This window comes from Anas platyrhynchos, chromosome 11, assembly GCF_047663525.1.
Source record: "Anas platyrhynchos isolate ZD024472 breed Pekin duck chromosome 11, IASCAAS_PekinDuck_T2T, whole genome shotgun sequence".
NCBI lineage: Eukaryota > Metazoa > Chordata > Aves > Anseriformes > Anatidae > Anas > Anas platyrhynchos.
The window spans coordinates 21,616,854-21,630,038 of NC_092597.1; the positions used below are offsets into that span (position 1 = coordinate 21,616,854).

At 44.8% G+C, this 13,185-nt stretch overlaps 1 protein-coding gene across 2 annotated transcripts in view; it reads right to left on the reverse strand.

Moving 5' to 3' along the window:
• ADAMTS17 (ADAM metallopeptidase with thrombospondin type 1 motif 17) overlaps nucleotides 1-13,185 on the reverse strand; it is a 172,407-nt gene that overhangs the window by 87,981 nt on the left and 71,241 nt on the right. For both annotated transcript variants that reach the window (XM_027465888.3, XM_027465887.3), the window contains exons 9-10: nucleotides 1,290-1,430; nucleotides 143-293 (exon numbers count right to left, since the gene is read on the reverse strand). In XM_027465888.3, the coding sequence (XP_027321689.2) occupies nucleotides 143-293; nucleotides 1,290-1,430 (292 nt within the window). The remainder of the gene's footprint in view (nucleotides 1-142; nucleotides 294-1,289; nucleotides 1,431-13,185) is intronic.

Below are 13,185 nucleotides of genomic sequence, written 5' to 3' on the forward strand. Positions count from 1 at the left end.
TGATGTTGTGGCAGTAATGCTGAACATGCTGAAAATCCCACGGTAACTCTGAGGAAGGTCCAGACTCCTCCACTCCTCCAACATTCAACAACTACATTGCCACATCCCACCTCATTTCCAGGTACACCCCACGAGCTCTTACCTCCATATTTTTACAGAACGTAGCATTGGTCCCAAAGAGGATCTGGCACTGCTCATCGGCACTGTAGTGCATTCCAGGCAGCTTGTGGGGGAGCCGCACCGCGTACTGGCTTCGGGGGTCTGTTACCAGCAAACAGGTGCTGACCTTGGACCTGCGGAGTGCGATAATTAAACATGCCTGTGAGGGGAAGTACCTTTGAACTCGAGTGTTAGATCACTGCTGTAGAGCAGCTGTTGTCCTGTCTTAAACAGGGAATCTAATGACCTTCTGTGAAACAGTGGTGATTTTCTCAGTATCTTTCTGGAAGGTTTCTAAATCATTAAAGCTACGGACAAAAAGGTCCTTGAGAACTCATCCCCTGCCCCAGGCCTCAAGGCTGAATCTACTATATTTACATCATTCGGCGTAAGTATGTGTCTAAATTATTCCTAAAAATCTGAGGGAGGCTCAATTTTGCCCTGAGGCTACCAAACCCAACAGCTTCTCAAGCCTTACAGTGATAGCTAGAAAGTCTTAACGTCCTGTCTCACCTGAATACCCCGAGCTCAATTTTATGCCCTGGGCTTCTTATTTATCACAGGCATAAAGGAAACAAAAATGCCTTTGTCTTCAAAACAATTGTTGACAAATTGGAATATCAGTTTGTCATCTCCTGTCTGTCACAGACCAGAGTGAGTGCAACCTTTTTTTCAAATCCATGCTTTAGTGTAACACTAGATGTCCCATTTTCTTTCATTTTTTTTTTCCTTTCTCTCACACCTCTAATCCCCAGAGTTGGGGGATTAGTCCTTAGTGAACTGCTGAACACGGTAAACTGAAATATGGATGCAATGGAAGATTTTATCAGGGTACCTACACACATATTTCTGATACTGCAAATATGAAAGGCATTTGTTTGTAAAATGCAGGTAAACTGGGATTGTTTTTAAGATGTTATCAGTACAATGGCAACAGCATATAATTCCTGTGCCTCTCTGTAAACCTCAGTTTCAAAGGGCCTACAGTAATGGGTACAGAGTCAAACTTGCACACCCTAATGACACATGCACTTTTTTTTTTTTAATGGAAATTTGTCTAGGCTCTCACTTTCAGATAGAACATCGGATTTGTGCCTGATAGGATATTTGATCATCAGTGCAATCCTTACTTGAGGAAGTTTTCAAGGTCATCGCGGCTGCATGAAGACCAGGAAAGGTCACTGGGGTTCCTGCCCTTGACCCATTCTCCAGACATAATATGGGACCTCCCTGCACAGGGCAGATGATCGTCATCATGGCTCATTCCCATGCTGTTTAGTTAAAACAAAACAGGACACAAAAAAAACAACACCTATCAAGTTATCATGTGGGTGTCTCATTTACCACTGGACTTAGTAATGACATTGTCACATCTCACAACTAACAAAGTCGGCAATATGCTACACAAATAATACAGAAACATTCAGATAATTCTCTGGGCACCTGTTTCATGCGTAAAATACAGGTTCCTTGAATTTACACGGTGGGATTCAAACACGTTCAGTGAGGATTTCAAAAAGCATCCTAAAATAGGAAAGCATTACCTTAACCTGCCTCCACCTTGCCACTCAGGACTCTTCCACCATTAGTGCAGTCTCTGCTTTTGGGCTGCTGCAGTAAATCGCTGTTGGAAAAAGCCTCTCTCTAGTGCTGCTATAGGCAGGTGAGACTCCTCTGCTGGAGGTCAGCCTTTGGGACCAACCCTCACGGCAGCAAAGAAGGGATAAATGATGTACCCAAGTCCACCTGCTCCATCGGTGAGATGTCAGAAGCCCTGAATGGCAGTCCCACACTCAGCCTATCGTACCAGGCTGCCTGGCAGCAAAAGGAAGTTAAGGATTTTCCATCCTACTTTGAAATGATTGTTAAAACCATTTTGTAAATGGTACAGAATAGCATCACTCTGAAAATTTAACATCATTCCTTAGATTCCAGCACAAATTGGAACATAGGTTTCAGACAAAAGGTACCTTGTATGGCCAGTGTCAATTTCTAACTCACGGATGTTGGGCTGAAAACAGGGATTGACGGGAACTCTCCAGGTTTCCAGCTTGAAGGACTGAGCAAGCCAGGAGCAGTCCCTTTAAAAATGGTGTTGGACTCTTTAATGCATGCTATTTCTCAGAGGTTCCCGTTTGCTTTCTGACTATGCTCTTGGCTTTGCTTCTCTCCATTTTTGGGACTCAACTGTTCAAAGCCTAAACACAACATACATTTCTAGTTGCAATGAACCAAAACCGGCTTCAGCAGCTTGATAATTATGGCTTAGATTAAACTGCCATTTATGCTATTTTTAGCTTAAAGTGAAGATTATATGGTGGGCTCTATTTTTTTTAGGTTTATCTCCAGGGACATTATTATTGCTAGCAAAACTACATTTAACAATCGTTAGACTCAGAAGTTCACCGTTATTCTTGTTTTTAAACCTTTGTGGGTTTTGAACACAGCAGAAACACGAACATCAAGCCTGTTTTGTTTGATGCATGCAGGAATAATTTAACAGTCTATTAGTAACTCTAACTTCAAAACAGTAAAGAGTGAAATTCCTGCTCCACTGAAGTGAATGGGAGTTTTGCCACTGACTTCAATGGAGCCTGGGTTTCACTCCAAATATTTCACTCATGTTGTTTCTACACACAGAGAAAACTTCACATGCTAGGAAGAAAGTTCCAGCAGTATTCCTCCAATGCAAATAAGCCCATCTGAAGTTTGTATTCCTAAAAATCAGGGAAGGATGAGCTAAATGCCATGAAGCAGGTCAGGTAAGCTTGCTGGCAGTCTTCCAGAGGGAAGTTTGCCTGTCCAAAAATGCCAGTTCAGAAGGCTTGTAGGCACGTAGCAATTGTGTTAGCTTTTCTAGTGGAAACGAGGCAGGTTTCCAAGGTTTCTGTCAGCTTGCCTGCCTTGTGACTGCCACAGTGCTGAGACTTGAACTCGGGTCCTTCAGGTTTCTCCTCCGTCAGGGCTTCTATGGGATGGGACTCAGCAGTGCAGGTCCCATCCTGGCAGCTTGCTGATCAGCCCCCTGCTCACCAACTCTGCTGTTCCACTTGAAAAAAGTGAAAGCAAAACATCTTCCTGACTTTCCAAACTGCTTTAGGCTCCCTGATTCTATCTGTTCCACAAAAGGCTAGTGTTTGGCTTAGAGTTCCTTAATTAAGGAATGCCTCAGCTTTCTGATTAACTTTATTCGTTGCTAAATTTGCAAGAAGCCGGATTTTTTTTGTAGGCAAACATGGGCAAGAGTTACTAATTAATACATTCCTGTCCTAAATTTTATTTTAAACCTGACCTCACAAAAGGTATCTGCCCAGGAGAAATGCTGAGGCTACCATTCATTACTTGGCTTTGATTTTGTAAGGGTGTTTGAGGCAGATAGAACAATCTTTATAGACTGAGCCAGAACTCACCTCCCAGAGTTATCGACAGGCTTCTTGTGAAGTTCTTTCATTTTTTACATGTGTGAATATCACTACTTTTCTGAATTATTCCTGATTTCTTAATATAAATTCTTTAAAAAGCTCTAAGTGTAAAGGAATTGAGTCTGACCTATCGGTATGAAGCGAAATAGCTTTCTGCACATTCAAAAGAACTATGCCAGTTTATATTAGCTTGGGATCTGGCCTCAAGGTACATAAGCAACCTCTACTGGCCTCCCTGTGATGAGTTTCTGTTAGAATGAAACCAGCAACACCTTTGGAGTCTGTTTTAATTGGCAGTGCACAACTTTTCCCAGCATCTACTTTACCTTACAATGACTCACTTGAGGAAAGGATTAAATGACCTGCAGGACTGAGGCATACCCTAGCATGCTAACACATTCTTTTCTGAAGTTCAAGGGTCTCCAGCTACATCAAAGGAAGAAGTTTTTCCTAAACACATAGTAAATGTAATGCCATGCTGATTCTTTTCACTAATAGTCTCCCCCACTTTAACAGAACTAAGCAGGACAGAGCACTGTGTGTTTGTGCTGAACAGCAGCGCAAGCACTGATTCAGTGCTTTGCATTTTCTTTGTGGTCATCTAATCTTACCTGCTATTCAGAAGTTCACATGGAATTAGGAGTGCATAATCAGCCCCTTGAAATACACTGCCATGGGAAGGAGCTCTATTCTTACATGAGCAGATCTTGAAAACAGAGCCGATAAGAATGGCTCTTGGATTAGAAGTAAAAAGGTTAAAATGGCACCAGATTACCCTACTGACCCACTGCCCTCTGTGCTGTTCGAGGTATAACCATCCTTTTTATCGGGAGCAGCAAACACATGCTGCATGTTATCCTTTACACTACACCATTACAGATGGGCAGGACTCGATTTCACTCTGTGTTGTCACTGCCACAGCCACTGACCCCATTCTATGCACTGAGTTAACTTTCTGCCTTCGGTTCATCACGATCTCCTCCTGAAGACAATGAGATTCCACACAGGCAAGCAAGAACAGCTCAGACTGTCAGCTCTTCCGCACGGTCCTTTCATTGCATGTTTATTCAGATTAGCACAATGGGAGTCTGCTTTCACACCCCAGGTTCTCTTCTAATATAAATAATGCACTGGTTATCAGCTAAAGGCACTAGGGCATCGCTGACGGAGTCCTGCAGCACGTTTACTGTTGCTCATCAAGTGAGTCCAGAAACAAGCTGACCGACCAGTTTGAGTTCTGACCATTCACATAACCATAACAAGGAGAGTTTTATCCCAAGTCACCAGGAGGCAGCAAAAACAGATCTCTTTGAAGCTGTTTTGTGTAGAATGACACTTTAACATAACATTGCAAGGAATAAAAAATAGTATGCAGTCTCTCAGAGCCCTGGCCCCTCTGAAGCGCGTGCTCCTTTCCAGGACACCACTCTCTGTCAGGATCCACGCAGCAATCAGAACTGGGTCAGGACGCCAGAACAACACTCCGGGCCCAGGCCGGCCAACTTCTTGTGTAACCCTTTTTAGCAAAATGCAATTAAGCCGTTTGTTTTCCCACAGCAATACTAAATAAATGCACTTGCTTTGTTTGTTTTGGTCATTAGTGGAGCTTCTCCTCTAGACAGTTAATGTAACTAAACGGCTCTGTTTACCCTTGGTGCATTTTCCAATGTTTCCTGTTATTCTTTAAAAGCTTGAGCCAGAGCCCACCAAAGGCTGCCTTCAGTGCACTGTGCATTGCACCTCCAAGTTCTTGAGGTCATGTATACAAATATTCATCAGAACCACTACGACTCTCAATAGGTTTCCTATTAAAAGCCCCAAATCTGAGTCTGAGGACAGTTCCAAAGGCTGGGGGAAACTGATTTAGGAGATGCTTTAAATTTTTTCAACAGCTGCAACTTTATGGCTGGTAACAGACCAGTTGAGAAAGCCCCAGGTTTATTATCTTGCGCTCCCTGTCTGGTGGGAAGAGGTTATAAAGTAGGGGCAAGAATCAAATGTAATAGAAAATATGATCAGCCATAAAACAAGTGCTTTTCTTCAGGCAGAAAGAGAGTAGCAAGTGACATAAGGAGGCATGATGAGGGGAAACCTTAAAAAAAAAGAACAACAACAAACCACACCCAGAAGTGGAAACACCATGAACTACTACAATCCCTCTGTTTCATGTAAGCACTTGGGCTGGCTGTTAATAAGAGCTTCTCCATAGCCTCCCTGAGAGAGCCAAACCTTTCCATTTGTCTGCACATAATTCAGGGTGAATCTGATGCTGGTTCGCTTCAGAAATGAACGGCAATCAGGACAAGCAAGGCTTCCCAAGGTGAGCTGGCTGTCACCCTAGCTGCTCATTAAACTTCTGCGAGACACAAGTGCTCCACACGCAACAAAGTCCTCGTTTCTCCAAGGACAGCGAAAGACGATGTCCAGCTACCCACAAGGACATGAGGACAGTGCTCTGTCCTTTCCTGCAGAGGGAAAAATCCAAGGGAGAGTCTTTCTATACCTGAAGGACCTACTCAAACTGCTGCAACAGTGAAGGTCAGCAAAGCTCAGTGAGACCACAAAGGTTTCTGCATTCTTGGCAGGTCTTTGCTGGAAAGCACGTTTTCTCTACCTGTGTTTATAACAGGAGGCTCTTAGCTGCAGATGTTCTCTAGAAGGGCTCCATTTCTGCAAAGCATCAGCGCTCCCTAAGAGATACGTGCAGAACCCCCAGTTGCACGCTGCAGCAGGGCAGGTCACTGCTGACCTTTTCTAAAGAGCATAGAGGAAAATCATTCCCTGTGACTCAGCTCGCCACGACTCACCCAGAGGGAATGTGGCATTAACCACTGAGCCAGGATAAAGCACAAATTTCTGTCTGAACCCCACCGTAACAATATCAATGCAGAGAGAGGGACAGGACAGGACAACATCCTCATTTAGTGTGAGAGGAAATGGGAAAGGAGAGCTGTAACTTCCCTGCTCTGGCATTTCAGTGTGGGCAGGATGACAGCGCCCTGTGGAAAGCCTGCTGCTTAGACATGCTAGGGGCACAAATGCCATGTTTATCCATACAAAGGGCATACCTGAAGGACAAATTCCTTCCCATTTCCTATCAGGTCTCCATGAATGGTTGAGAAGGGAGTTCCGTCTCCACAGTCCACCCAATCTCAGCAGCCAAGGAAGATGCTGCTCTGGCAGGTTACACACGGTGCCTGGCTGCAGCTGAGGACATCACGCGGGGTCATGAAGCTCCAACCAGCACAGGTCACGAAGCAGAGAACGTACATCAACAGTCCTCAGCAGCTACTGACTTGGGCTGGATCTGCACCAGCAACTTAGAATTGGGAGACGGTATATCACATAATCAAGCCTGTGAGTCGTCCAGTCCCAAATCGAGTTCAATGTTAGGAATTTTTTATTAACGTTTGAAATCGAAGCTGTGTCACTGGAAAGATGCCTGCTTCTGAACTGGTTCAACATGTTTAACATTTCAATAGAAAACGCTGATATCTTGCGAGTTACGAGGCTTCCAACCAGTTGAGAATAAAGGCATAACAAAGTCAGAAGTGAAATGGGGTTGCTCGTTACAGCTGGAATTATAATTGGAGCTGCAGTGCAAAACAAGGACAGTAAGTTCAAATGCAGAGTGACCTAGGAAGGTGATGTGTCTGTAAGTAACCAAAGAGAGGCAGAGACAGCCAGAGGGGTCAGAAGGGAGTCCAAGCGAGGCTTGGACAGAGGGCAAACTAACAAATGCTGGGGAAACACGCTGGGGTGAGCTGAGCGAGGAAGGAGGAGTGAAATAGCTTGCATAACCTTCTTACAAAAACAACGGTCACTGGGTCTGGTGGCTTAATGGAAAACAGGCTTTTTCACCTTGTGCTTCTCGAACATGTGAACGCAGCCTTCTAAATATAATCTGACTGTTTCAGAGGCTGTCAGGAGGTACTTGGGGGAGCTGGGATGCAGAGGGGAAGATGACCTTACTTAGAGCATTTGTAATAATCGAAGATGATCGTTGTGTACATACTGTTATCTAGGACAGGGGTGTTCAGGATGGGTGCCCAGCTTTTGTTTCATTTATCAGGAGAGACAACATTTAAAGGGAGCCATGACTAATGGACTCTTGTTTTCATAACCAAGTTTATGTCACTCTAATAGTGAAGTAACCAGACATTTTATATGGTTATCTGCTCATCAAGCAGCCAAGAAGTCAACAACAGCGAGTGAGAACACTCCAACGCCTTTGGTGAATTGCAGTGTGGAAAGCTGTGGTTTATTCAGCTGCGTGACAGATCCAGCCCTTCATTATATGGTTTTCATTTAAAAAGAATTATTTCTTTTGCCACAGAATCTGGAAGGCAGCAAGTATAAGCTTGTGTGGCAAGGGACATCCAGCACACACTAGAGACTAAGATGGCAGGCACGGGCACTGCAGCACTGCACTCACCCAAGCGTTTCGTCTCCAAGTTTGGTGCCCACGGGGTCCCAGATACCTGTACCAGAGCTGGCCAGACCCCGCTGACACAGCGGCAGTCCTCTTAGCTGGTCTGATGGAAGTTACACTAGGGCCATGAGGAACAAGGTGAGTCATCTCACGATCTCCTCTCCAGCAATAACATCACATGCCCAAGTCACGAGTGACTCCTGACTGAAAAGAGCAATGAAATTTCTCTCTGGCTACCAGTGAAGAGACACCAGCTACTCATTACTCCTAAATCGGGAATAAAGTTATCTGAGGGTCAAAGGGTAATGTCCTCATGAAAATGTATGCACTGAGCTGTTCCCTTGACCTCCACAAAATTGAATTCACTTCAGTCCACTTCCTGGATGTGAAAAATGCTTTCTCGCTTGCTTTAGGTTGGTCTCAAAAAGCAGGGAAGTGTTGCACAAGGAGCACAGTGAATGAAACAGAGCACAGCAGTGGGCAGAGAAAGACTCTGCTGCTTTTCTTTCCTGGTGAGCAGAAGCTGCTGTGTCCCATCTGCAGCTCCTTGTAAGCAGAAAGCACCCTGGTACATCGCAGGACTAACATGCTGACGGAAAACAAGCTGCTTGCTTTCAGCACTGCCAGAAAGTGGGTGAGAACAAGGCCCCAGAAAATGTGACATGCATTTCCTTAGAAGATGAAAAGCGAATTTAAATTATAGGGTGGAAAAAAAAGACAAAAACCCTGGGATAGCTGGGTGGGAGAGCCCACCCACTAGGGAACAAAGAGAAAGGCTCAGTAAGAAGGGCTGACAGGTCTGTCACTCAAGGTGTTGCCAACCTGAGGGGAAGCTCTTACATGCGAACACCTGAATGTGCCGTGCTAAAACTTCTGCAAAACCAGCGAAAGCCTCTAGTCAATCACATTAATTACCGAGGATAAAACCTGAACAAAGAGATGCAACATGAGAAGATATTAAAAGAATCTCTACAGGGGAGGGAGAGACAGAGAGCATATTTGCCTAATCTGTGCACCACAAGCAAGCACAGATGTCCCACATGCCGCCCCACCAGGAAGCCACCCACTGCCACGCACTGGGGAAGATGAGGCAGCCTGGGGAACGCGCTGGAGGAGTCGGGAATGCTGACTGCTGGGTGCCTTCCCACATGTGGAGATCAATTCTGCACTCATGGAGGTGGGAGCGAGGAGATGGCCAACATCAAAAGACAGAGGCACAGATGTAACTGTAATGTATGTAATTCTACCAGCATCCCGTCTTCTGAAGTCCCCAGAGAAGCCACTGTATCCATGCTTTATGGTTCCCAGATCAGCAGAAGTCTTGTTCGCAGGAAGAAATATTGCTCAGCCTCTTTTGTTTATTCTTCCTTCTTGGTCTAGGTTGATGATTTCTGTGGGGCTGCAGACTCTGCAAAAATCCATCCCGTGTGACCTTCTTCACTGATTCACCTACATGACAGGTGCATGCAGAGGACAGTAACGAACCTGTGTGCCTTCTTTTGATTCTAAGAACGAAAAATAAACAATCTCTCCAATAATGGATCAGTCTGCAGTAGCCAAGCCCCTTCAGCTGAAGACGTGCTGGAAGGATACGGCATTTTCAGTAGTAGCCTTCTTGCTCCCTAAACTCTTGGCATTTTTCATGATGGTGCAGCTGGGAAAAAAAAATATTATCGCCCAATCATCTGGCCTTGGTTATTGAGAAGTGACCGTAGATGTTCAGTATACTGTTACTTAAGTCTCTCTCACTCGTGATCAGCAGGGAGAGTCTTGGTATCAGGCAGGAGCACTGCAAATCATGGCTTGGTAAGAACAGCACTTTGGAAGTGCTATGTCCAGAGCAATACTGAAATGGAAACCTTTGGAGAGTGAGGATGCCTGGTTGTCTACAAACCCTGGTTGCCTACAAACCCCAAGGTGAATGCAGCCAAGGTTGCTCTCACAGTGTCAAAGAATGCCACAAGAAAAAAAGTAAAAAGCAACTTGAGAAGAGACAGTATTGCTTTGAACGACCTTGGTTTGAACGTATTAATATGAAGACAAATTTCAGAGAAATAAAAGTCTGTTATCTTCATAGGAAGACACCTCTTTAGAAGGTCTTCAGCTGGTATGATGTGTAGCATGCACATCATTTAACTGATGACAGCTTTCTGGAGACAGCAAATGAGTTTTTCCTCACGGGAGTCTGCCCATCACATTCAGAGGTGATGCATGCAATGATGCATTCTACAAATCCGGTAAGATTACAAACACCATCAATTTTTTCAGAGTGAGCTCCAGGTGCATACTGTAGCACTTAGGATATAAAAGGAAAATTTGATATTTTTGTCTAAACAAAACAAGTTTGTTTTTTTTACTTGGAGAGCAGCCTCAGTACCATACCTGGATTAGTACTGAAAGGGTGTCAACAACAGCAAAGCAATGTAGTAAGATGTCAAAATTTATACCCAATGGAGAGGATGGAAAATGATTAGATGTGAGCTGAGAACACCAAGAACAAAGTCGTCCTGTTTATTTTGTTTGCCTAGTTAACTTCCTCTTGCTGAATTTTATTCCTCAACACAACCGTTGGCCAAGAGACTGCCAACCTCGTTCCACTGCAGTGCTGCCTTGCTCTGACATAATGGCAAAGAGAACCACATTTTTAGAGGCAACATCATTTCTACTGGCACTGCTGCTGCTGCTGAGTTACTACAGAAGGCTTTGCCCATGTCAGTCTGGGATTTATCACTTTCCCCAGCTCTGCAGTCATTTTCACCTGGAACCTGTTGAACTCAGCAGGCCAGGCAGACAGCCCGGGTTACAAGCGATTGGAACCCAACTGCTAGTGGAAAAGTAAATACTTCAGCTAGATTGCTGCCCTTGTATAAAAACAAACGATTATTTGCTAAGTGGCACTTGCAAACCTAGTAATTCGTGTGTTGGGGTGTACTGGAGAGGTCGCACAATGGGGGCTTGTACTGTTCCTGTGCTTTGGGTCACTGGGTCCACAAGGCTGTTGCCAGCAAAGCCAATGAAGTATGAAACCAGAACCCCAGTAGCAGGAAACATATGAAAGATTTCCCAAATCATTACAGCCCAGCTATTAAACACGGCCTTGGCCTACTCAGCAGAATACGCCTTCAAAAAGAAAGATAGCTGGCAAAGCCACAAAGCTGGTGATTAAACAGAATTGTGCTGTCTGGGAGTTTCTAAGGAACTGTTGGTTGCCTGTTTGGTGCACTTATATTAAGCAAAGCTGCACGAGATGCTCAAAACCAAAGGAATGAGTAGGTCTGCAAGAGAACATTGCTTCACTTGGGATTGCACAGGCATCTTCCACAAAGCGCCGAGTAAAACCATAGAAACCCTTGCCCAGAATCATGCAAGTGCTGGCCACAGGAGTCCACAAAGCAAGGGGAGGCAGACATTCCCATACCCAGCTCCAACTCGGTTGCACTCCAGTACTGTAAATAAACTACCAGGCTTGGAAGATAACTTGGGTGGCAAAAGATACACGACAGAGGGGAGGGACCCCACCACTACACTACTATGAGCAGGTTTAGTAACTGTACCTGTAAATGTCTTGCAGTTTTACATACAGATGAAGTAGAACCAATCACATCATCCACATGGCACATGACACTACTCAAACTTCTCAATTTCTCCTTCACAGTTGTCTTCTTCTCCAATTGATTTCCCCAGAATTTCTACCTTCTCCAAATTCTACTCCGCTTCTGCCAAACAGCTTCACGTCTTTAATCTCACACTAAAACCGATGGTGCATGAATATCCATGCGTGGTTCCGTCCTTACTAAAACAACTTGCCCAGCCAAGTTTAATACAACAGCATTATTCTACTTCTGGAATTCAATATAATACAAGATACCTGAGCAAGTTAATCATATGGGCAAACACATGTTCTGTTTAGGGATGTGCCACCACTACCTCTTCCTCAACATATCAAGTCAAACCATCCATGCTTGCAGAAGCTTCCGCTGGTTTTATTTATGTTTAGATCTGTATCTATCTTTGATCTCTGCTTCCTAACATCAAGCTGCAAACATTAAGCTAGTTAGGTTCACAATATATATTTTTTGGTCTGACCCAGACCTCTCGGTGTGTTACTAAAGTTGGAAGGAGCACCTCCTGAAATGTTAGGCTGTACGTAGCTCTCTCTCAAAACCAGAGTGTGTTATTAAATAATTGTTTTGACCTGTACAAAGATACGTGATGAAATAGACAGTATTTCATTATGTCTGCTTGGTGCTGTACAGAGAAGGGTAACTTAACTGTGAAAATGTGCTTGCAATTATCTGTGGAAGAAGAATGAAAACCTGGGAGGAGGGGAACAAGGGAGCCTGGGAACAGAGAAAGACATTCCACAACAGATTTACAACACAAATGGCAGAAAATAAAATTAGCAACTCCAGGGTGGGTACGGACTGCTGCCAGCATTTTTGGCCAGCCCCAGGGTATGTCTACACGGCAGTCAGTCACTCCCAGGAATCAATCCTGGGACTGCAGCGTGCTGGAACAGTGACATTCTCCTGTGAGATTTAAAAAGGGGAGCGCTGGCACTAGCCGAATTTAGCTGGGGTACGTCTGAAACAAACTGCTCAGTGACTCAGGCCATCTCGGTGCAGCAATGTGGTTTCTGGTACCTGAGCTTGCCAGAGTAAAGCTTGAATGGGATTGTCTCAGGCTCCAACGGAGGAGAACCCCTGGGATCCAACTGACCTTGATTTTCAGTCCCTCCAAATGCAGCCATGTGAGTTCCAGCACATCGTCATCTGCAGCGTGGCCAAAGCAGCCACACAAGCTTTTACAAAGGCGCAGAGGGAATCGCACCGCAGCTCCCCACGAGACAGAATCTACATCCAAACCGCCAGCAGCGCTGTCAGAGAGGTATGCACAGCCACAAGCAGATGTCCTGTCAGACAGCCACAGGCTGCATCCCTGAGCCACTGTGTAAACAGATACTAACCTCCAGGCCCATGGACGGGCACCTCTTCGCAAGGTCTCTGGTAAAACACTGGTGAACTGGAGTAAGAAGCCTGTTGGCAGCGCTGAAACACTGCCTCGTGCGTTCAAGTTCTGCCTCATTCACAGCACAGACTAGAGGTAGAAGTGAAGTTATCCAGATAACCCTGAAACTAAGATTTTCGTGCTTCTAAATTTTATTCTGCAACT